General features: G+C 43.6%; 1 protein-coding gene across 1 annotated transcript in view; it reads right to left on the bottom strand.

Moving 5' to 3' along the window:
• Nucleotides 1-25490, bottom strand: part of crb2a (crumbs cell polarity complex component 2a) — an 86061-nt gene that overhangs the window by 49012 nt on the left and 11559 nt on the right. Inside the window, exons 2-3 of the mRNA XM_042509794.1 lie at nucleotides 12102-12794; nucleotides 10041-10236 (exon numbers count right to left, since the gene is read on the bottom strand). Of these exons, the coding sequence (XP_042365728.1) occupies nucleotides 10041-10236; nucleotides 12102-12794 (889 nt within the window). The remainder of the gene's footprint in view (nucleotides 1-10040; nucleotides 10237-12101; nucleotides 12795-25490) is intronic.

Below are 25490 nucleotides of genomic sequence, written 5' to 3'. Positions count from 1 at the left end.
CATGTCCCTCGGGTAGTCCTGTGGGGGATACTCCGGGAATATGGGGTGGTTCGCAGCCGAGTGTGAAGCGGCTGGGATAAGAATCAGCACCTCCAAATCAGAGGCCATGGTTCTCAGCTGGAAAAGGGTGGAGTGCCCCCTCCAGATCGGGGATGAGATCCTGCCCCAAGTGGAGGAGTTTAAGTACCTCGGGGTCTTGTTCACGAGTGTGGGAAGGATGGAGCAAGAAATTGACAGGCGGATTGCTGTAGCATCTGCAGTAATGCGGACTCTGCACCAATCTGTTGTGGTGAAGAGGAGCTGAGCTGAAAGGCAAAGCTCTCAATTTACCGGTCGATCTTTGTTCCTACCCTCATCTATGGTCATGAGCTTTGGGTAGTGACCGGAAGAACAAGATCGCGTGTACAAGTGGCCGAAATGAGCCTTCTCCGTAGGGTGGCTGGGTCCTCCCTTAGAGATAGGGTGAGAAGCTCGGTCATCCGGAAGGAGCTCGGAGTAGAGCCGCTGCTCCCACGCATTGAGAAGAGCCAGAAGAGGTGGCTTGGGCATCTAATTAGGATGCCCCTTGGACGCCTCCCTGGTGAGGTGTTCAGGGCACGTCCCACCGGTAGGAGGCCCCGGGGTAGACCCAGGACACACTGGAGAGACTATGTCTCTCAGCTGACCTGGAAACACCTCGGGATCCCGGGAAGACCTGGACGAATTGGTCAGGGAGAGGGAAGTCTGGGCTTCCCTGCTTAGACTGCTGCCCCCGCGACCCGACCCTGGATAAGTGGAAGAAAATGGATGGATGGATGAATTACAATTTAAATGATTAAAACAATAAAGTAACAAATATTTTTAAAATAAAAAAAATACATAAATAGCTAAAATATGCCTGTGATAAATTACAGCTAATAGTGCAACACGCATTGAAATTTTGACCCTATGTACAATTCCTTACTGCCACAGTGCAAAATTTAGCTAGTTTAGCATCAGTGAGGAGAGTGCATCATTTTGTCATACACAAACGTCCCTGCTGGATACGACTGTTGAAAGTGGCGAAGCTAGTCAGAGTTGTGTTGTTTTTATTGCTGAGGAAAATTTGGAGACACAAGAAACAGACCAGGACCACGCAAAACCAGAGAGCGTGGGATGAAGAAGGGCAGCCACCCATGCTTTCCTCTGACAATAGGCACATGGTTTCCTGGAGGAGTTTGTTGTGGAGGCCCCTTTAGAAACAGCATGCTACGAAAGTTTGGAGGACCTGAAAACACGCTCTTTCTACCCTGTTATAGACAGGTTAATGATAGAGATGAAGCAGCGCTTTTCTTCAGAGTCAAATGATGTTTTGAGCAGGGTGCCAGCCTTGAGCCCCAAGTATTCCTCATTCATGACAAGGATCGCATCCTGCCGATGGCTGGACATTATGGAGTCGGAGAGGGAAATCTATGTGCAGAGCTATATCAAGTCCACCAGCTTCTTAAGAGCAAAGAAGAACAGAGACATAAGATCAGCACCACATAGGAGTTTTTATGCCTTATGAGACCATACAGAGATGCCTTCACAGACTTGTACAAACTCCTATCCATATCTTTGACACTGCCCATCATGTCCTTGAGCTGTGAGCGCAGCTTCTCATGCCGTTTAAAGACCTACTTGAGGAACAGCAGTGGGGACTCTCGAACCAGCAACCTGGCACTGTTAGCAATCAACACAGATAGAACAAGGGCCCTGGACCACAAAAAAATCATTGATGCCTTCGCCCTCAACCATAAAAACAGACAAATTGCTCTGTTATGAAGACATCAAAGGGTAAGTGCATGTTTTTTCCCCTACTGCTGTGTTTTAATGTGATACAGGTGATTGAGGCACACAGGATGAATTCTTGCTCTTATTTCTATTTTTTAGTCATTTAAGTTGTGAATATGATTTGGTATTAGCCCGCTGTTGATTTTTAAGTCATGGTGTTGATGTCTAGCAGCTGAGTTTTTTTGATCTTTTTGTCAGTTGTGCGTTATTTCATTCAGTATTCAGTATGTTTTTTTGACTTGCTAGACATCTCTAGTTCACAGTTTGGCATGATAACCATTGCAGATTGGTAGCTTAGTGGTAGTTATCATGCATTTTAACCCAAGCATGGAAACCTGCATAATGCCTGTTGGGTATTATGGGGCTTGTTGACCACTCTGGGTGCCTACATCAATCCAATGTAATGTTTTTCTTGTATCAAGATCCCTACTGTGATATTAATAATTGATTCAACTCAGAAATATGATATGTGTTTTTCTGAATTTGATGAAAATCACAACATACTTGGTCCATGAGCCAGACCCCTCATCGCTATCGAAAGGGTGGGCAAATTATTGTTGCAATTTTTTTTTCCTTACATATGTTCACATAATTTGTTGGTATCATAACCTTTGCAGCGGCGGAATATAAAAATATTTCTCATGCATTCACTATTTTGACTATAAAAATGCCATACGCATTCTATGATGTTGGGCATTCTCCGATGTTACAACTTTTCATAGTTTGTGTGCCAGTACAAATGATTTAGATAACCTTTGCAGTTGCAGAAAGGCCCTGCAAATAGTATTTGTTTGTGACACTGGATGGAGCAAATCCTTCTGGTTATGTGAGTTATGCATACGGAGAAGTAAGGGAGGAAATCTGCTTTGGACATTCCATTCCTTTTCTTGAAACCATGAAAAAATGTTTTCAATAAATTGCTGATTAGTGATTGCATATGCTCTAAAGAACTTTACCTCCTCATAATTTAATTATGGCATGCAATTGAAAATGTACTTCTTTGAATTGCCTAGTTATGCTTGTAGCTAGCTAGTAACAGATTACTGCTGTCGGTCCTGTCATATCTAGCTAGCTAGCTAGTTTAATCATGGCATGGTAAGAACAAAGACCCGCATGAGGTATTATTCCAATATTACGGCCCTTGTCTATGGAACAGCCTGCTGGAGGACCTGAGGGCTGCTGAGAGCATTGATATTTTTAAACGCAGGCTCAAGACCCACTCTTTTAATCTAGCTTTTAACTAATCTTTATTATTTATTTATTTACTTGTTTATCTACCTATTTATTTACTGTTATTTAGATTCTTTGGTTATTATACTGTTGCTGTTATTTCATATTTAATTTTACTCTCTAAATATTGACCTTTTAGTCTTAAATAGATAATTTATTGTTTATTTTGTTTTTAGTTATTTGTTCAACCTCTGGTGTTTCCTTGGCTCTGGCTGTGGGGATGCTGTCATGGGGGTTGTCCTGTCGCAGTTGGACTGGGGGTGGTGATTTCTCTGGTGGTGTCTCGGTGAACTATGATCAGCTCCTGGTCCGAACAGCCCTCCATGATGGCATTTCCTCATTTTAGTCCTCCGTGCTCAGCCATGTGTTTTTTTGGCCCTCCATGGCCCTTGCCCATTGTGTTTCATGGTGTTTGGGCAGAGGGTTGTGGTGGGGCTGGGAGAAGAAGGGTGGGTAGGGTTGGAAGGGTTGTTGTTCATGTTGTTTTACATTTTTAATGTGTGAAGCACTTTGTGCTACATTCTTTGTATGAAAAGTGCTCTATAAATAAAATTTGATTGACTGCCTGACGATGGTGAAAATGAACTGCTTTAAATTAGCTACTTATGCTCATAGCTACCGGTGCCGGTCCTGTTTTAGCTAACTAGCTACTGTAGCTAGATAATTAAAATACAAGCCCAGACTTTTTATAGACATTACAGAAACCTGAGGACCTGAAATCACTTCAGAAAAAATTGCTGGTAAAAAATCAAACCTCCTGAGGAGGAGTGGCCTCAGGTTTGATACCACAGGAAATACAGGAGTGTCTACCAATAAATAATGTGGACATATATAGAAAGAAGAAAATACCAAAAAGAATTTGCCCACCCTGTCGCTTGCGATTGATGGTCTGGCTCATGGACTAGATGGTCTGCACAACTCTGTAGAAAAGCCAGCCACCCTTAGCCTGTCCTTCTCAGGAGCCAAGCCTGAAGCGGTTGACCCAGAGCAACACACCTACTGAACCTTCAAGTGGCAACTCAAGTGGCTACCCTTTTGACTGACAATGGCTCCTGACTCTCTCCAACAAAGTATGGATGAGACAGAGACATGAGATGTGCACCCCATTTTCCAGTCTCTGAATTTGAAGAGCCCTCAGAGACAGCAAGTGTTCTCAGGCCAACAAGCACAGGCTTTGCACCAGGCTCAACAGGACAGCGGACCAGACTCAGCCCTGCCTGTTGGTGTGGGCCAGCTGTTGGTCTTTACCAAAACATGCTGTTTTACCCCTGTGTCAGGGGCCTGAAGTGTTGGAGTACACACCACCACTCTGACACTCATAGCAGACCAGTTATTGATCTGTCTTCACTCAGGTATGAAAGTGCAGCGTGCCACTGAGGGGGGCATGTCGGCCGACAAAAGACTTTCCTGAAGGCTGCTCTCGTGTGCCCTCGCACATCACTCCTCAGAGATCCCTCCCCGATACTCAGTCCTCCATCCTCAATTCTCTGTGCCCAATATTTGCTTATCGCTTCTCAGAACTCAAATAAGAGCATTTAAGATGTCCCTCAAGATGAGAGAAACAAAAGTCTACAGAGGGTGGAGCACCGGACAACTTCTGTTCTGGACTGGAGGTTCGCCTTAAAAAAGTGAATGTCAATTGAGTTGTCATATTTAGTAGCATCAGGAGATACATGAGATGAAAAATACTTCTTACAAGCAAACTATGCATCATAGTAGCGCAGTTATCAGGACTGAGGACAAAGACGAGCACTGTGGCTCTGTCCAATCTTTGCATGCAAAGGTTCAAAGTAGAGAGTGGGGGAGAGAAGGTGAATGGCCCATGATATTTTCTAGCCTGATCAATCACTAATTAGGCCTATTGGATGGCATGGTTCCCATTAAGAAAACTGAAGTGCAAATGTTGTGTATATAAAACAATGAACAGTCAAAAGACACAATATCCATTTTTTCTGCAATAACAGCACAAAATGTGCATAAGAGTGCTCTTTTTTGTGCATAGATTAAGTAAAGGTAGCTTTGATGAAGACATTTCCTCCTAAGAATGGTTAGAGATTGAGGACTTTGAAAATGCTCATGTCTGTTTATTGACATTATGCCAACTCCGTTGCCTCTCCGGAGCATTCCTGCTCCCTTGTTTCCTAGTTTTCCTGGATCCTGGCTGCAATCTTGGCTGCGTCTGATCATGGTGATAGCTGTGATGTGCTGTGACCCTGCCTTTGGTCGTGCCCGTGCTGTGGCTGCACTGATACCGTAACCCCGGCTTGCCCTGATCGTGGTCTTGGTTTTGCCATTGCTGTGGTCCTGTCTGAAGCGTCGCCTGTGTTGTTGGTCCTGGTCATCACATAGCATCTGACATTACACTACAATTACAAAACTGAAAACTTACTGTTTATTTAAAAATGATTATGAATGTGAAAAATATCCATCCATCCATTTTCTTCCGCTTATCCGGGGTCGGGTCGCGGAGGCAGCAGCCTAAGCAGGGAAACCCAGACTTCCCTCTCCCCGGCCACTTCATCCAGCTCTTCCCGGGGGACCCCGAGGCGTTCCCAGGCCAGCTGAGAGACGTAGTCTCTCCAGCGTGTCCTGGGTCTTCCCCGGGGCCTCCTACCGGTGGGACGTGCCCTGAACACCTCACCAGGGAGGCGTCCTGGAGGCATCCTAATTAGATGCCCGAGCCACCTCATCTGGCTCTTCTCAATGCGGAGGAGCAGCGGCTCTACTCCGAGCTCCTCCCGGATGACCGAGCTTCTCACCCTATCTCTAAGGGAGAGCCCAGCCACCCTACGGAGGAAACTCATTTCGGCCGCTTGTACCCGCGATCTAGTTCTTTCGGTCACTACCCAAAGCTCGTGACCATAGGTGAGGGTAGGAACGAAGATCGACTGGTAAATCGAGAGCTTTGCCTTTCGGCTCAGCTCCCTCTTCACCAAGACAGACCGGTGCAGAGTCCGCATTACTGCAGACGCCGCACCGATCCGCCTGTCGATCTCCCGTTCCATCCTTCCCTCACTCGTGAACAAGACTCCGAGGTACTTAAACTCCTCCACTTGGGGCAGGACTTCATCCCCGATCCGGAGGGGGCACGCCACCCTTTTCCGGCTGAGAACCATGGTCTCGGATTTGGAGGTGCTGATTTTCATTCCAGCCGCTTCACACTCGGCTGCGAACCGATCCAGTGAGAGCTGAAGGTCGCGGCCCGATGAAGCCAACAGGACCACATCATCTGCAAAGAGCAGAGACCTAATCCTGAGGTCACCAAACCGGACCCCCTCAACACCCTGGCTGCGCCTAGAAATTCTGTCCATAAAAGTTATGAACAGAATCGGTGACAAAGGGCAGCCCTGGCGGAGTCCAACCCTCACCGGAAACGAGTTCGACTTACCGCCGGCAATGCGGACCAAGCTCCGGCACCGGTCATACAGGGAACGGAAAGCCCGTATCAGGGAGTCCGAAACCCCATATTCCCGGAGAACCCCCCAGAGGACTCCCCGAAGGACACGGTCGAATGCCTTCTCCAAGTCCACAAAGCACATGTGGACTGGTTGGGCAAACTCCCAAGCACCCTCAAGGATCCTGCCAAGGGTCCAGAGCTGGTCCACAGTTCCACGACCGGGGCGAAAACCGCATTGCTCCTCCTGAATCCGGGGTTCGACTATCCGGCGGACCCTCCTCTCTAGTACCCCCGAATAGACCTTACCAGGGAGGCTGAGGAGTGTGATCCCCCTGTAGTTGGAACACACCCTCCGGTCCCCCTTCTTGAAAAGAGGGACCACCACCCCAGTCTGCCAGTCCAAGGGCACTGCCCCCGATGTCCACGCAATGTTGCAGAGTCGTGTCAGCCACGACAGCCCCACAACATCCAGGGCCTTGAGGAACTCTGGGCGGACCTCGTCCACCCCCGGGGCCCTGCCACCGAGGAGCTTTTTGACCACCTCGGTAACCTCAGCCCCAGAGATAGAGGAGCCCACCCCCGGGTCCCCAGGCCCTGCTTCCCCAACGGAAGGCGTGTCGGTGGGATTGAGGAGGTCTTCGAAGTATTCCTTCCACCGATCCACAACGTCCCGAGTCGAGGTCAGCAGTGCCCCGTCGCCACCATACACAGTGTTGACGGAGCACTGCTTCCCCCTCCTGAGACGCCGGATGGTGGTCCAGAACCTCTTCGAAGCCGTCCGGAAGTCGTTTTCCATGGCCTCGCCGAACTCCTCCCATGCCCGGGTTTTCGCCTCGGCGACCGCCGCCGCCGAACTCCGCTTGGCCTGTCGGTACCTGTCTGCTGCCTCCGGAGTCCCACAGGCCAAGAAGGCCCGATAGGACTCCTTCTTCAGCTTGACGGCACCCCTTACCGCCGGTGTCCACCAGCGGGTTCGGGTGTTGCCGCCCCGACAGGCACCAACCACCTTACGGCCACAGCACCGGTCGGCCGCCTCAGCAATGGAGGCACGGAACACGGCCCACTCGGACTCAATGTCCCCAGCCTCCCCCGGGACATGGTCGAAGCTCTTCCGGAGGTGGGAGTTGAAGCTCCTTCTGACGGGAGACTCTGCCAGACGTTCCCAGCAGACCCTCACTATGCGTTTGGGTCTGCCAGGTCTGACCGGCGTCCTCCCCCACCATCGGAGCCAACTCACCACCAGATGGTGATCGGTTGACAGCTCCGCCCCTCTCTTCACCCGAGTGTCCAAGACATACGGCCGCAAGTCCAACGATACGACTACAAAGTCGATCATTGAACTGCGGCCTAGGGTGTCCTGATGCCAAGTGCGCATATGGACACCCTTATGCTTGAACATGGTGTTCGTTATGGACAATCCGTGGCGAGCACAGAAGTCCAATAACGAAAACACCACTCAGGTTCAGATCGGGGGGGCCATTCCTCCCGATCACGCCCCTCCAGGTCTCACTGTCGTTGCCAACGTGAGCGTTGAAGTCCCCCAGCAGAACGAGGGAGTCCCCAGAAGGAGCACACTCTCCAGCACCCCCTCTAAGGACTCCAAAAAGGGTGGATACTCTGAACTGCTGTTTGGACCATAGGCACAAACAACAGTCAGGATCCGTCCCCCAACCCGAAGGCGGAGGGAGGCTACCCTGTCATTCACCGGCGTAAACTCCAATGTGCAGGCACCGAGCCGGGGGGCAATAAGTATTGCCACCCCTGCCCGGCGCCTCTCACCAGTGGCAACTCCAGAGTGGAAGAGAGTCCATCCCCTCTCAAGAAGACTGGTTCCGGAGCCCAGGCCATGCGTCGAGGTGAGGCCGACTATATCTAGTCGGAACTTCTCAACCTCGCGCACCAGCTCAGGCTCCTTCCCCACCAGAGAGGTGACATTCCACGTCCCCAGAGCTAGCTTCTGCAGCCGAGGATCGGACCGCCAAGGTCCCCGCCTTCGGCTGCCGCCCAGCTCACATTGCACCCGACCCCTACGGCCCCTCCTATGGGTGGTGAGCCCACGGAAGGAGGTCCCATGTCACCTCTTCGGGCTGTGCCCGGCCGGGCCCCATGGGTAAAGGCCCGGCCACCAGGCGCTCGCCATCGAGCCCCACCCCCAGGCCTGGCTCCAGGGGGGGGCCCCGGTGACCCGCGTCCGGGCGAGGGGAACTCTGGACCATCGGTTGATGTCATCATAGGGGTCTTGTGAGCTACGCTTTGTCTGGTCCCTCCCCTAGGACCTGTTTGCCATGGGTGACCCTACCAGGGGCATGAAGCCCCCGACAACTGAGCTCCTAGGATCACTGGGACACGCAAACCCCTCCACCACGATAAGGTGGTAGCTCAGGGAGGGGAAAAATATGTTAAGTATAATTTGCCCAAAAGCCGCAGATCATTGTTTGCACAGCTAAGATGCGGAATACTACCACTAGTTAAACGAAGTGGAAAATGAAATTCATTTTATTTTAAACTGTCCTATATATTATGATTTACAGGAAGGAAGTGTCTCAGTGATAATGTTTTTGCCTTGTCTGACTCTTTTTAAATCTTTTGAAAGCATAAGAAAGTAGGAGAATGGTAACTTATAACTGAATTTATCACTCTGTTCATCAGAAAAGTTATTGGGTTATGATCTGGATTTACATACACTCTTTGGAAGAGATGTATTAAGATTAGTTTATCTATTTTGTTTTGTCTGAATCTGAGTTTTGAGTTTAATAGGCTGTGTTGGTATGTATGCATGTGTGCATGGGTGCATGCATGCATGCAAGTATGCGTATGTGTGTGTGCGTGCATGTGTGTATGCATGTATGCATGTATGTATATATATTTGGTCAACATATATTTTGTTGTGTCTTACCTCCCGGAGTATTTTATCTGGAGGTGGTTTATGTTTACGTGATCATGTTATGGTACTGTGATGTCTGATGCAGGAATATTTACTGTATTTCAGTTAATGTGTCTGAATAATCCCATGCGGGATGGGTCATACAAATGACCAGACACGTAAATAAAATATTTACTCATTCATTCAATATTCATTCATACAGCTACAACAGGACATGCTTTAAGCCGAAACCATAGAGGGAAGCACTAAATAACATTAATATAGCCCTATATTAATGTCTCATGTATTAGCAACATTCGAGTCACAACTCAGCATACATTTTACTGAAAAAATGAGAAATGATTTTTGGAAAGCTCAGAGGGTAGTTTAACAGCAATGATGGTGTTTTCAGAAAAACTCTGGATGAAGAAATATCCTGATGATAGAATATCTATTTCCTTATCCAAACAAAGATGCCAGCTACAAATGGTATTTGTCTCCATCCAAAGCTCAATACTGGTAAAATTCATTGACATTAATGTAACTTCTATTCTTCTATATTTTTCAGAAAAAAATACATATAGCGAGGCACAAACAAGGGCTAGGCACATCATCATAAGAGAAACATCTAATGGAGCAGCACAAGGCCACCCTAACCCCACCATACACAAGCTTCACAGTAATTCCTATATTTCATAGTAACAATCTTCACTGTAATAGCCCCTACAGAAAGTAAATTCAGCATGTTGATTGGCCTACCTGTTCACCATGTCATGACAGAAAGCTCCATTCTGACAGGGCTTACTGGCACACTCATCAACATCAACCTCACAGTCAATGCCATTGAAACCGGGCAGGCACACACAGGAGTACATGCCGATCAGGTCATGGCAGGTGGCTCCATTGAGGCAAGGGCTGGACTCGCACTCATCTATTTCAGTCTCACAGTTTACTCCTGGTGGAGAGGGAACATGAAAAAAATAATTATGATGATGTTAGTAATGATGAAATTAAGTTGGAATATCTGGTAAATGTAGCTATTGTTTATAGTCAAATGCAGTGATGTAATGTAACAAAGCATTAATACTTCATTACAGTAAGTAAGTACTGTTTGGGAGTGTCTGTATGTCACTTGAGTTTTTGTATTTCTGTCAACTTTCAATTTTATTCCTCCGTGTTTCCTAAATAAAATGTGTACTTTTACGAAACTACATTTTCCCTAAGTATTGTAGTTTCTTACTACTAATTAGGGAAGGAAGGGAGGAGGGGACAGACAATGATTAAAGCAATGGGAGGAAAGGTAAAAACTGAATTTTGTTCTTTAAATCCTTTCAGTTTAAAAAAAAAAAAGACCTTGTTTTTTGTGTGATATACGCTCCATTTTGCAGGTGGTTTATGTTACGAAGAAATAAAGTTATAATATAATGAAATTCCTTTTAATACTTAAGTACAGTAAATATCAGAGACTTTAAAACTTTTACTCAAGTAATATTCTAACAGGTGACTTTAACTTCTACCGAAGTCATTTACTGTAGTTTTACTCAGGCATAGCTTTCACGTACTTAATCCATCACTAGAGATAAGATGCCCACACAAATGCTTTCTGTGCACTTAAAATACTCCTTGTGCCCAGGAACAAACAAAACACTTTGGAATTAACAAATTATGGTGACGAACAAGAGGCAGAAAAACCTCTACATGAACAAGTAAATGCTGTCAGCCAGCAGAAAGTCCTTATCTCACTGTGTGCACTGTATTCTTTCCGGAGATGATTAAATATGGCATAATAACCATGTGAGCACATGGGCAGTAAGTTGGGGATGCAGTAATTTTCTATGGGGCCCAAGGACAAAAATGAGTTGTGGGCCAGGTTTGCTTCGTTCTATTACTATTTGTGCATTGTGCAAGTATCTCGTTTAGATACTTAAAAGGTACAGTTCATATGGCTGTCAAGTCAATTGGATTTACATAGCTCAACTACAAATTTGCATATCTGTATAGCATACAACACACTGGGACTCTTTGCATGAACAAATTTTCTCCTGTATTTGTTCATGTCCACAGTTTGTTCATATATTGTCAGTACCCAGTGATTAATGGGATTTTCTGATGTTTTCTAGGTAAGAGAAAATTTTACAGTACTGTGTTTTTAACAGACATAGTTAAAATCTCCTACATATCTATTTCATTCATAATTAATTATTCATCTATGTACTTATTAGGATGGATATGTTTTCAACTAATGCACAGCCACAAATCTTCAATCTCTTCCAGGTATAACTGGATGTTCTTATACTGATCCGTATAGTTATCAAGATGAGTATGTTTGTTGACTGAAACACGGCCAAAATTCTTTGATCTACTTTATTCTTGCTAGGACTGAACAGCTGCAGCACAAAGTGGATAAGAATATCAATGAAAGAATTTAAACAGGCAGAAAAGATAAAGCATTTATATATGTAGCCTATTCACCCACGGAAGAATCACAAAAAATCAAGGAAAAGTGATGAAATAAGAACAATGTCAGCAAGTATGCAGCTGGCAGGACGCTCCGCTTTTGGAACACTCATAGACGCTCCCAATGGAATAGAAAGCTGCGTGGAGCGCTGTAGATGTTACATCATCGACACACGTTCGGTGGAATCAAGGGTGAGTATGTTGTGCACTGATTTAAGACAGTAACACTTGACCAATAACACTGTATATTTGTAATTTCAATGCTGATAAGCAAGTATTGTACTTTACAAATGTGTATGTGTGTGTAGGTGTGTGTAGGTGTGTGTGTGTGTGTGTGTGTGTGTGTCTGTCTTTTTGACGTACCTGCAAAGCCCACCAAACACTCACACTCATAGTGGTCCTTCTCATTGATGCAGGTGGCGTTGTTCTCACAGGGTCGTGAAGCACACTCGTTAATGTCAATCTCACAGTTATATCCTTGAAAACCAGGCACACAGAAGCAGTGGAACTCTGCCATTCCGTCTATGCAGATAGCTCCATTCTGACAGGGCTCTGATGAACACTCATTCACATCTTCTTCACAGGTCTTTCCCTCAAACCCTGGTGCACACCGGCATTCAAAGCCCTCTGGTCTTAAAACACAAGTCCCATTGTTCCTGCAGGGTTCATCAATACAGTCAGTCACATGTGTCCTGCAGTCCCATCCTCCGTACCCAGCAGCACATCTGCAGAAGTATCCGTTTAGCTGGTCTACACACAGAGAGCGAGGTTCGGAACATGGGTTGCTTTGACACTCATCCACCTCCTCTGTGCAGTTATCACCTGTTAGTCCATCTGGGCAGATGCAGTAGTATTCTGTGGTACCAGGGGTGGTGGTGCAGTCTTCACATGGAGCAAAGGAGCAGGCGTCATAGAGTTCGTCACAGTTTTTGCCCATGTATCGAACTTGCTCTCTGGCACAGATACAGGCATAATCGTCCATGGTGTCCACACAGGTAGCTCCATTCTGGCATGGTGCAGACAAACATTTGTCTGAAGTGGCTGTGCAGAGTATTCCTGAAAAACAAAGGAAATGTTATGCTAAGGATTATTAAATGCATATGAAGATCATATCTACCGCAGAAAAGTGTTTCTCAGTCAAAGGGCCAGGTCTCCTTGAGGTGTCCCAAAAAAAAATATGTGAAGTTTTCATTGTTAGTGAGGTGCATCATTCCTGCACGAGTCGAAGATGAGTTTCACAAGCAACAATACTTAGACTTAGACTTAGACACGTTTATTTATCCCACTTGTGGGAAATTAGCTTGTCACAGCAGCCATGTGTACATAAGAAATAAATAAAAATATCAATATATACAAAATATAAAATATACAAAAGTGCACAAATAGGCATGTATCAAAGAAGAAGAAAAATTGTACAGGTTTGAAAATACAAAAATCAAAGATATACCAGAAAAAAAATCAAAGATATACAGATTAAAACAAGATGCAGGTAAGAATGTGGGAGAATGAGGGAGCACTGTTGTTGTATTGTAATAAATAGTAATAAGGATGCATGCACATACTCCGTCATAACTGGTCATAATTCCATTTTATCTACAGATCACCCTTCTATTTCTGTATGGTGCTGAATCTCCTGTATCAAGCCACTGCTAAATGTCATGGTTCCTGCATTCTCCTCCTCCCCTTCTCTGCCAGTATTTTTCCACTCACCTCACTCTGACCTGCTCTACCTGCCAGCCACGCCCACTGCTGCAGCCTGCTCTCCCACAGCTGCAGCTCATCATCAATCAGCCCAGTATTTAAGACACTCCAAAACGTTCACTCACTGCCAGATTGTTCCTCTGCTATGCACGACTCTCCAGCGTTCTATTGCCAGACCTCCTGTTGCCGACCCAGCCCGTTCCTGACCAGCTCTCTGTGCCTGCCATCCCGTGTACCTACCTGCCTTCTGTCCCCGACCACGTGCTTCGCTTCGGCGTTCAGGAAACCTGACGGCTCCACTGGCAAAGACCTCCCCGCTCGACCACGACGATCCTCCAGCCTGCTCCTCGACGGTACCGTTGATTTCTCGGACTGTTTTCCCGGCTACGGATCCTCTGCCTGTCCCCGACCACGACTCAGCGCTATCCCCGACAACGTTCCCACACGTGTTGTCGGCCCTTCGAGCTACGGGGTTTCCTGCTCCCCAGCCACAGTTGGTTCCAGTGTCGTGTCTACACTTCGTTGGATTCCCAGAGACATTGTTTGGGTAAACCACCCGAAGACCGAACTGACTATCTGTGAGCTGGTCTTTGATTGTGTTGGTTCTAATAAAGGATATTACGAACTGACTTTAAGTGTTGGCGTACTGCATCTGGGTTCATACACACCCCGTTTCACTAAAGCAATCTTAACACTTCCTACAGCTGCTTCACATTGAAATGTTTACCCCCAATGAACCACAAAGTGGTTTTATGTTGTAAAGCAGCCATGGGAAATGCAACAAAGTTGTACCAAAGGTTACACCTCAAAAATAATTTAGCTTTTAGCTTAAAAGATCTCTTGTGAAATCACTTGATATGCAAGTTTGGGGAATCTCATCTCATCTCATTTCATGTAGTGATGTCTTTTTGCTACACCAAAATGTATTTTAAAAACAGATTGCATCATGGGGCTTTGGCTCATGTCGGGTAACTCACATAACGAACAATGGGCCTCATTCAGAAACAATGCATACACACAAATCTGTGCTTAAACCGTGCGTATGATTGTTTTTAGTAGAATTTGAGACTCATTAATATTTTCTGCCCTGAATATTTTCCCGCTCTGCAAATAAATATATAACTGTCTCAGACCATGTGAACGCACAAATGATATGTCCAGTCCAGCTGTCTTGTGTAAAATGTAAGCCTAATTAAATGCAGAGCGTATTAAAACCACAATTATTTAAAAAAAAAAAGGCTCTAATAGATAATATAACAATATTTAAGACCATTAATTTGCTAGACTATTTGCTGGAGCCTTTCCCAGCTGTCATCCGGCAGAAGGCGGGGTACACCCTGGACAGGTCGCCAGACCATCGCAGGGCCGACACATACAGACAGACAACCATACACACTCACAGTCACACCTAAGGGCAATTTAGAGTCACCAATCAACCTGACCTGCATGTCTTTGGACTGTGGGAGGAAGACACAGGGAGTGCATGCAAACTCCGTACAGAAGGGCCTCGCCAGGGATGAACCAGGGACCCTCTTGCTGTGAGGCAACAGTGCTAACCATGACGCCACCGTGCCGCCCATGAAATTGTAAAGCTAAATTTTAATATTTATTTAGCAGATTGTAATATTGTGTGTCACTATACCGGTAATATGAAGGTTGTAGAGCGTGTGTGCGTTTATGAGTGTAGCTGCATATATTGAGACATGAAATGCACTCAAGATGGGTTTTTTTTTTTTTTGTGTGTGTGTGTGTGTGTGTGTAGTTGACCGTGGAGTCACGCAGTTGCCGTTTTGAGGCTTCAGCTCTCTTACATGTTCCCTTTGATAAGAGACTACCCTTATCAATGTAGTGTTTTGTTTAATAGATGTTTGAGTTCACTTATAATGATTAATGATTGTGCACTGTTAAAATATCATCGAAATCTACTTGTGTGATGTATCAAGGAAAGATACAGAAGGTGGATGTAGATTTTTGAATGTCAATCTGACTGTGTTGTACAGGTTGGGTTTTTGATTTATGATTCAAGAAACTATCCAGTCCAAAGATGGCGAGCCACCATACAAGGATCCACTGTGATGATGACTGATGTTCATAGGGTTAGGAACCAAAACTTGGCTCCAAATTAGAACCGAGTACTTATGCCAAGTACCGGATACCCATGAAAAAAAAATAAATAAATATTGGTTCTCCTTATTGGTTCATAGAGGTGACAAAAATTTATTGGGATAAGCAAAGGCTATATATATTTGCAAAGCTGTGGCTCATATTGCTACCTTCTAGGACCTTTTTTAATCTGCCAGGAGTCAGGACCTGTTACGTCATGCGTCAACGCAAGAGCGAGCTGGAGAGTGTGCATGACAAGCATGTCACAGCCATATTGCAACCCTCTCGAATTCCCGGGAGATTCCTGTTTTTCATTGCCCTCTCCCAGTGTCCTCAAGGCTACGTCCTTGGGGGTCACGTCCACCAAAATATATACAAGGGAAATTTGAATGCCCCAAAAATTGTTACTGTGTGTCCTGTGTTTTGGACTGAACATCCAACATGCAGCAGTTGTTTGAAAATGCACAGAAATAGTTTTTACATAATGTGTGTCTATACAGACTGTGTGCCAGGTGTGTGCGCATTTAGATACTAGAGTGCAACTCGGGCTGCACTTTGCTGTCCGAACCAAAGTAACCGAGCCCTAGAGATTAATTTCACTATTTTATTGACAAATGAGACATTTTGCTGATTGCGATAGATCACAGCAGACTGTCAGTGGGGAGAGGCAGAGGCAGAAAACCAGCAGTTTTTCCTTTCACCGCCACAGCGTCTTAACAGTTAAATGTTTGGCGGTGGAAAGTGACTTCCTCAGACTTCTGCAGAAGACTTTGTTTTAGTCTCAGTTTGAGTCAGTCATAAGATAAGATGTAATTCTTTAAAAATATGATGACACATCCCTCTGTCTCTCAAACAACTGCTCTCTGCTACTTTTGTTATTAACAAGGGCAGACTTAGTGACTTGGGGGTCTGTGGCCCCAGCCCCACTGCCTTGCTTTGATTTCACCCATTCTCTAACTGGGAATGATGGTGAGCTGTAGAAGAAGTTATGCTGTTTTCTACATCCTCAATGTAACCTGCCAAGTTGGTCGGCACAACAGTGGATTAATGTGACTTGGTGGTGGCCCTGGACTAACACCTAATAACAGCCCAGGATTAATGTGACTTGGTGGTGGTCCTGGACTAACACCTTACGATGGCCCATGATTAATGTGACGTGGTGGTGGTCCTGGACCAACACATAATGACATGAACAGTGTCTGGATCCTGTCTTTTTTCAGGTTACATGCATAAGCCAAGCCTGTGTCTTGTGGTATTTTTCTGAAAAAACATTACATTACTGATTATACTTGCACCTCGTCAATGTGGATTTTCACCCTTCTTATCATCACAATCAATAGCATAAGCAACTTTATTACTATTATTATATTAACTTATTTCCTAATAAATACAACTCACAGAGGTTAAACACATATAATAATTCCCCAGCCCCAAAACAGTTTGTAGAGGAAGCTGCCTATTAGCTGGCTTAGCTTAGAGTAGCTTAGTTTAGCAGGTAAAGCTAGCAGCAAGATGCCTTTTTGCCTGCTTAGCTTTGTGAAGTTTAGCTTAGCAGGTAGAGCTAATGTTACTACAAGTCCTGTAACATCTGGTTTTCCACACATATTTATTTCCCATTAAATACAGTCCACAAAGTTTATACACATATAAAAATTTCCCAACCTCAAAACAGTTTGTTGCCTAAATGAAGCTGCATTTTAGCCTGCGTAACTTCGCTTAGCTTAACAGGTAGAGCTAATGTTACCAGTCCTGAAACATCTTTTTTTCCACACATATTACTTGACCATTAAATAGATCCAACAGAGGTATATATATTTGGTAATAAAAATGTGCTGGAAATCTGAGCAAATCTCTGCATGTGGTTGCTGCTAGAATGGCTTTGAAATGGGCAGTTTCTTTTTTCTTCACAGGCGGGTATCTCCATGGCGCACTCAAGAATAGCTGCTGATTGGTTGGTTGCAATGTGAATCCTGGATTATCTATTATTCACTGATCCAGGGACAACACTTCCTTGGGGATATTAGATCATGCAACAGCGCTATGTGTGTTTTGCAACAGTGGTGTTGCAGTCAGAGACCTTCCATGAGCGCCAAAGCACATGTAACCCAATTGCTACTTAATGTGGCTGTAAATCTCTCTCAGACCCCTGGCATTAAGAGTAACAACTGATGAGACAGTGAAATGAGTGTTGTAATCAGAGTCAACAATTGCATCCCCACCAAAAGCTAAGTTGAACCTAGCCACGAACAGCAAAGCTATTCCCCTTAGCACTAGTTCTTTAAACGAGACCATACTTACGAATGGTGTGTTTGCACAAGATGAAAGATATATTGGTCCATCACTGAGGTCTTGAAGTGTCCATCAGAGCAGATGTAAGTTGTCCTTTAAGTGGAGACAATGGTGGATGTATCTCCCCTTTATTATTATGCGAATCCCAGCAAAGTGAGCTTTCTTTCCTTTTTTTGACAGCATCTACGAATGGCCAGAGTTTCGCCTGAAGTGCCTTGTCAGCAGGGGTAAGACCCTACATAAATCTCAGGTTGTTCTTTTGTGAGTAAACTCGAGCCCTTGCCTTTCTCCACACCAGATAAGACTTTGATTTGTTTGAAAAGCAGATGATGGTAGCCTTGGCCTTCTCTGCTTGTCGTTATTAGCAACCTGGCTCTGAACCATGTCAACATCTCCTCTAGTTTTTGCTTGGGTCTCTTCTTTGGGAATACCGTGGATCTTGAGGTTCCATCTGCACTTGTATTTGTATGCTTGTATGCTGTTTTTCATTTCAACTGCTGACCGTCTTTGGACATTATTCTGCAACCAATTTTGTGTGTGTTTCTAAGTGTTCTATCTCCAAAAATGCAAAGTAATGCAAATGCAAATCAATGGATTTTTTTCAAAGTGCTGATGATGACAGTGTTGTGGTGAATGTGCTCTAGATTATCTACATGCATGTTGAATATGGCAGCAATGTTGCCTTGCAAATCAGTAAGCGTTTCTGTCTCTTTATATGTTTTTTGGCTAGAGTGTAAGGATCAGACTGGCAGAGGTGACAACTCTGGGCTCTGTCTACAATAGGTGTGGCAGTTCCCTTTGTACCTTTGGGTGAAACTTTCATCTTCTTTTTCTTGTTGGAGAGCATTTTCTTTTCACCTTAATGCTTGACACTGTGGTCAGATTGTAATGTTGTGGTGGCAGCAGTTCAGCTTTGTGGACCACTACAGACTTAGGTGAAACATACAGTTTTGATGAAGCACCTTCTTTGTTAAGATAAACAGGGTGATACCAAGTTGTATTAAAAGGTAATCTTGATTTAAATTCTTTTCAAAAAAAAGATAAAGAGGGGTGAAAACTGGAAAGTTCTGACTCGGCCATGAATCCTTGCATCTTCACTGGCCAATATCTTCTTGCCCCCTTATCTTAACTTTTCTATTCTGAGCTGCAGGGATGAATCAGACTGTAAAATCAGCCACACTGTCAGATATCCCTGTAGGAATAAAATAAACTTTGAATAATCAAAACGCAGCTAAAATTATCATCATGTGTTAAGTGTTGTAAACATTCTCTCTGAAAATTAGAAGCCCAGTTTTAAAGAGAGAGTGGGAATAGAAAACCTGAAACAATGATATTGTTCTACTGGCAAAAAGATCTTCTTTGTAACCTGTCACTCCAGACTTTTGTACATGTTGGTATATTTTTTCTTCCAGTGATCTGACGTGTGTTAGGGCACTGACAGGTTGTGGTCCTCTGAAGTGTGAACCTGCTATGGAGCTGTTCAGCACAAGTTACCGCTGTGATTTATCCCAGTAAAAAGTGAACCAGCTTCGTAATACTGAAAACCCAGAGTTAAGTTACCTCGCGAACCCCACATCCTGCTTCATGGAACAGGTTTCTGGTAAGGTGAGCAAAATTCATATCATATCAGCAAGCCAGAAAAGTGTTTGTGATTCACCAAGCTCCTTTTAGCCAGACATTACTGTGAATAACCTACCAAATTTAATTCAGAGATCTGATACCTATGGGCTACTTATAATCAACTATTGTTAGGTGACAGTTTCCATAACAATGTATTTATATGCAAATGAAAGACAGGAGATCAACTCTGAAACAGCATGTAATTATTGAGTCAACAAAGATTTACAAACATTGCAAAATCTACTTGGTTACAATGGCTGACCATAGCAGCAACCAAAATGCTTTTTGCCCCCTGGATATGTGTGCACCCGATATGGTTTATACAGATCAACCCTGTCTATATGACCACTGCAGATCAGACATAACATGACTGACACTGCACCTCTGAAGCATGCTGTTTGTATCCCTTTGTGCCACAGATAGCCGACGTGAACTTCAGGCAAGAACACGGCCCCCTCCATGCAAGCAGGCATGAGTATAGGGCAGAAATTTCCATTACCAATTAGACAGTTAAACTGATTAAATACAGTTAAAGCATAGTGGACCAAGATAATAAAGTAGATATTGATCCAGAGTGCACAGCAGATTTTAAAAACCAGAAGTTGTTGATCTTGAATTATAGGTCTATAGTGGATCTTTTATATGTAAAGTTTGCTACACAAATATGAAATAGTACAATACATACGCTGTCTTTCCCCAACAGCCAATGCCATGAGGTCTTTGGGGGATCGGTCCACATTCCCCGTCCTAAATACCCACAGCCACTACTCCCAGCTTCCCAGCCCCTCACACTTTGATCATTGTCCTGTTCCCAAATTTTCACTGAAGTGGAAGATATTAAGAGCGAAGGGAGTTATGGAGGTGGAGAAACGGGGCAGAAAGAGAGTATTTAATGAGATAAACTAGTAGTGAGAAAGTAACATTTATAATTTGCTACAATACTTGGCATCATTGCACTTTTTGTAAATGAGAGATTGAGATTGAACATATTTTTACCATTTTTCTTTGACCCTGTCAGTAAATGTATGGCCCTCCTATTGCATCATTACTGGCAGAGGAATTCAGAACCAATACAAGCACATAATCATCACATAATGCCTTTGAACTCCCCTTAGTGGAGTGTGGTCAAGACAACCAAGTCTAAGACAAAGCATATTTCAAAGTCAATCAGTCAATTTCAAATAAAGACAAATAGTTCAGGTATTATCTAAAAATGAAGCTCACTTTTTCATTAAAGCATGAAACTTGGTATGCTTTTGCAGTTCAGGAGCCTAAACATTTGCAGAAATGGAGCCATGGCAAAATGCCTTGTAATGTCCTGAGCCAAACATGACAACGCTGAAAAGGCAATGTCTACCCCCGTGTTTAATGGTCAAAGATTACAGTGATACCATGTACAACATAATGAACTGTTCAGATGAATGGTGAATCTCGTGACTTGAGATGGAAAACAAGTATTGGGAATCTAGGCTAGACTTGATATTATTATGCCTGTTGCATGCATGTTGTGTGGTTTTAAAAACATACTCCTTAACTTAATCCAGAGGTTCTTAGATTCAGCATTGACTGTTCACCTGGAGTTGATGTTGGAAAAACTATCAATGTAATCCTTGACCATTTATTCAAATGATATGATGCAAAATACATTTTATACGGTTATGGCGCAAAGGAAAATGGCCACCAAGGCATTTTTGCAATGGCTCCATTTCTGAAGAGCGCACCACATTTCATGCTTTTCTGAAAAAGTGAGCATATAGCCTAAAATTTGGCACATATCATCTAGACTGAAAACTGAGTTCAAACTATGGCCTCCATACATCTAGTTCTCTCTCGTGACAAACTTTAAAGAGGACCTCATTAACAGGTGTCCAACTTTTTTATTCAATTATTTAAGTGTCAGTCTTGTTATACAATAGATCATTTCAAGCCTTTTACTATGAGAGATGGAGTCCTACTCAACACACTGATTTCTGTCATGTTTACATCAATTCTGGTCCATTTTTTCTTTTCATTTAAAGTCTAAAAAGTCTTAAAGTCTTAAAGCAGTTGTGGGGTTGTTTGTCCATGTTGCCAGCACTGTCAATTAAATCTGATCGAACCACACTCCTCACATTATTGATAAAACAGATTAGCTGACTTTCAGCATCAGCATCAGCATTTCTGCATCAGTCAGGTGATATTCTATATTTTTTATTCTTGCCAACAAATCTCATATACAGACCAGCAGTGAATGTGTCTACAAGCAAGTGCCATCGAGCCTCATTGTTGTTATAAACATATCAGTGAGCCATACTGTTGCACTGGGTGACATATTCCTTTATTACCATGGAGTTTATTTTGACTCATACACCTTCCTGCTGCCACAAATAAATAAATAATATTTGAGGAAGTACTGGGGGGTCATGTGAATCTGACTGTGGTATAAAATATTATTTCAAGTTTTGCTGAGTTACATTATTGATTAATTAATAATTAATTAGTTTGTGAGAGTCATTACAGGTATGATGACTCCCCTGCTGATGATCCCATTGGTCATTCTTGTTTTAACAAAAAATATGAGAGGACGTATTCCTCATGGTGAAAAATCTATAAAAAAGAAAATAGATTTCTCATTAAAACAACAATGAAAATATGACATAAAGCAAACTGAAAACCAGTGCACCATATTGCACCAATGGATGAGAACTGACCTGTGTCATTGGTTTAGTTTGTTTATCCATAATCAGTAGTCTACATACTGTAAATGGTAAATGGACTATACTTGCATAGTGCTTTTCTAGTCTCACTGACCACTCAAAGCACTTTAACACTACATGTCACATTCACCCATATCTTGCCCAAGGATACAACGACATGTTGCCTGGAAGAGCTGGGGATTGAACCGCTGACCCTCTGATTGGAGAATGACCCACTCTACCTCTGAGCCACAGCCGCCCCAAGTAAGGAGACAATGGATTATGATAGAAGATGATTGGATAGAGAGCACCTGTTTAAAGAGTTTAACTAGCAACTAAAAATAATTGCTGTTTAAAACATTAAATGCAAATGACAGTGTATATTTATATTTGATGTGCTCTTCGGCAGCTTTTTTCAGGTCTGCCTGGTAAAGGCAACTATGGCCTAGTGTTGCCCTTTGAAGCAGAAGGTTGTTTTCATTTCCAATTCTTGTTGAGGTGCATCCTCCTCTCAATCTATGGTGTAGACACAAACTGTGTTTGAACTTTAGAGATTGCAGTGGGCTGCTACTGAGTGTTAGCCACCTGTAGACTAAAAGAGTCCCAGGTGGCTGTCAAGGGTTTCAAGATTAGGCTCAAGTCTCCTTGATGTAAGGAGACCAGGATAAACATGTTAATTGATTGAGAATGTGATCCTTTGCTTACTTGATAAGAAACTTAAGTGCTCTTGGGTTAAACACTGGTAGAGAAACACTGTCCAATCATGTGTCAGGAAGGGCCAAATGTAGTTAAACCTTTATTTAAACCCTAAAAAATGTATTTATTTTGATGATTTATCCCTATCTTTAAAAAAAAAAAAGTATATTTATATATAGCTTGTCATGTGATTCTGCATTCATGGGGCCATTTCTATGTTTCAGTGCTACATTCAGCACTTTACACCAGTCTTAATCTGGAGAGGTTTAGAATGTGAGTGGGCATATAGTTCATATATTTGATTTCATGATGTCTGTTAGAAAACTGTGATCATCATGTTTCAGCTCACGTTTTCTTATATGGTATGCCTCAAAGGTCAATTGATGGTCCACTCCTTTCTTTTCCCACCATGCTTAAGCTTTGTCACATAATTCTCTTCTTCAACAATATGATTTAACCATCATTATTAAATGAGTGGTTAAATGGTTGGTTGATGATGGTTAAATAAAGTGGATTATGTTTAATGACATAATTTTCAAAATCCTCACATCTTACTACCTTTGCAGAGAAAATATGGTCAGTAAGTTAAAGAAAGATCATGGTTATGGCAAATACACTTTGATCAAAATAGTATTTGGCCATTAAAGGCTCAAGGGGGGTTAAGGAAAGACCATAATTACAGTTTATAAAAAATCAAACATACATGGCAAATCTCTGATAGGAGGCTACATTTAAGGTCACACTACCTGTAGCACTGGTACTGAATGCATATTGTGAGGTGTGTAATCAGAAAATATGGAGCAAATTGCTATGTACTGTTGCTCATTCAATTTTAATAATTCTATAACAGTTAGGACTTAACACTGCCTTACGATATGGTCAACATCAAGAAATTTTAAATCAAAATCAGTTTGCTTCCCCCGAATCACCACGATAAGATGGAAAAATAACCCAGACTCCATGTGTAACCCCAATCTAAATTTTGAACATGAGATTCTATTTTTCAAAATAGAATTAAATAAATGAAAAATGAAATAATTACAAAATAAAATAAGATAGATTATAAATAAAATCCCCCAAATCCTGCTTTTTCATTTCCTGAAGTAAAAGTAATTTTCTGTTTTTAGGTATTTAGATGTGTAAAAAGATATGTATTTTTTATCACTTACTTTTTCTCTCTTCTTTGTCACTGTACTGGTTTTCATTGTGAACACCATTTTCAAACCCTGTCTCTACCATAGACTGTGTGGTAAATGGTAAAAGGACTGCACTTGTGTAGTGCTTTTCTAGTCTTTTTGACCACTCAAAGTGCTTTCACACTACATGTCACATTCACCCACTCACACACACATTCACACACTGGTGGCCAAGGTTATCATATATGGTACCACCTGCTACTCAGTAACCACTCACATGCACTCACACACAGAGGTTGCAGCATCAGGAGCAATTTGGGGTTCAGTATCGTGCCCACGGATAAAACAACATGTTGCCTGGAGGACCTGGGAATTGAACCGCTGACCTTCCAATAGGAGGACAACCCGCTCTACCTCTGAGCCACAGCCGTCCTGTAAAATAATAGACATAGCTCCTGTGATGCCACCCATTGGTATGTGGACTATTTTGAAGCCTTAAATTTGGCATTTCGGCATTTTGGTTTTTTGGAGCCAGATGCGACTATACTTGGACCAGAGGGTGGAGCTGTGGAGGATCGAGGAGGGGACCTGACTCATAGGCAGTGGTGATGTCTGTGATATCTCAGCCTGTGACTTAAGCTTACATATGTGTAACTTTAAGTCTTTATTAAATGTAAATAGGTGAGTTATTTAAAAATGTCTACCCTGTACATTTGCTATGAACCCTTAAGTGGCTGCTTATGGAACTATCAGCTCTTTCATTTATAAGCCCTGGCGGTAGCTGGTTGGTCTCCACCACCTTTTAATGCAGATGTGAAGTTCTGCATTGGCTCTACACAGAGCCTTCGCTGTAAGCTACACTGGCCTACACTGTTGTGAGCATATATACTTGTGCTGTAGTGTGTTTGTGTCGCTCTGCTATTACACCTCTAAAACTCTAGTTGGCACTGGGCTGTCTGGGAAGAGCTAAAAGTGTAATTGATTCAAAACACACATAAAACACATTAAACATGGCTTAATAGTCCATCCATCCATTTTCGTCCGCTTATCTTAGGCTGGGTCACGGGGACAACAGGCTAAGCAGAGCACTTTAGGCATCCCTCTCCCCAGCAACACTTTCTAGTTTCTCCTGGGGGACCCCAAGGCGTTCCAAGGCCAGACGAGATATGTAATCCCTCCAGCATGTTCTGGGTCTGCTCCGGGGCCTCTTACCAGTAGGACGGGAACACCTCCAGCAGGAGGTGCCCTGGAGGCATCCTGATCAGATGCCCAAACCACCTCAACTGGCCCCTTTCGACACGAAGGAGCAGCGGCTCTACTACAAGCTCCTCCCGGAGCTCACCCTATCTCTAAGGCTAACCCAAGCCACCCCCAGGAGAAAGCTTGCTTATATCAGCGATTTCATGCTTTCTGTCACTACCCACAGCTTATGACCATAGGTGAGGTTTGGAAAATAGATGGACTGGTAAATCGAGAGCTATTCCTTCCGGCTCAGCTCCTTCTTTACCACAACAATCCGATGCAACTCCCAC

This window comes from Plectropomus leopardus, chromosome 20, assembly GCF_008729295.1.
Source record: "Plectropomus leopardus isolate mb chromosome 20, YSFRI_Pleo_2.0, whole genome shotgun sequence".
NCBI classification, from domain to species: domain Eukaryota; kingdom Metazoa; phylum Chordata; class Actinopteri; order Perciformes; family Serranidae; genus Plectropomus; species Plectropomus leopardus.
The sequence above is the reverse complement of the archived record's forward strand: the minus strand, read 5'-3'. Positions and strand labels throughout refer to the sequence as shown.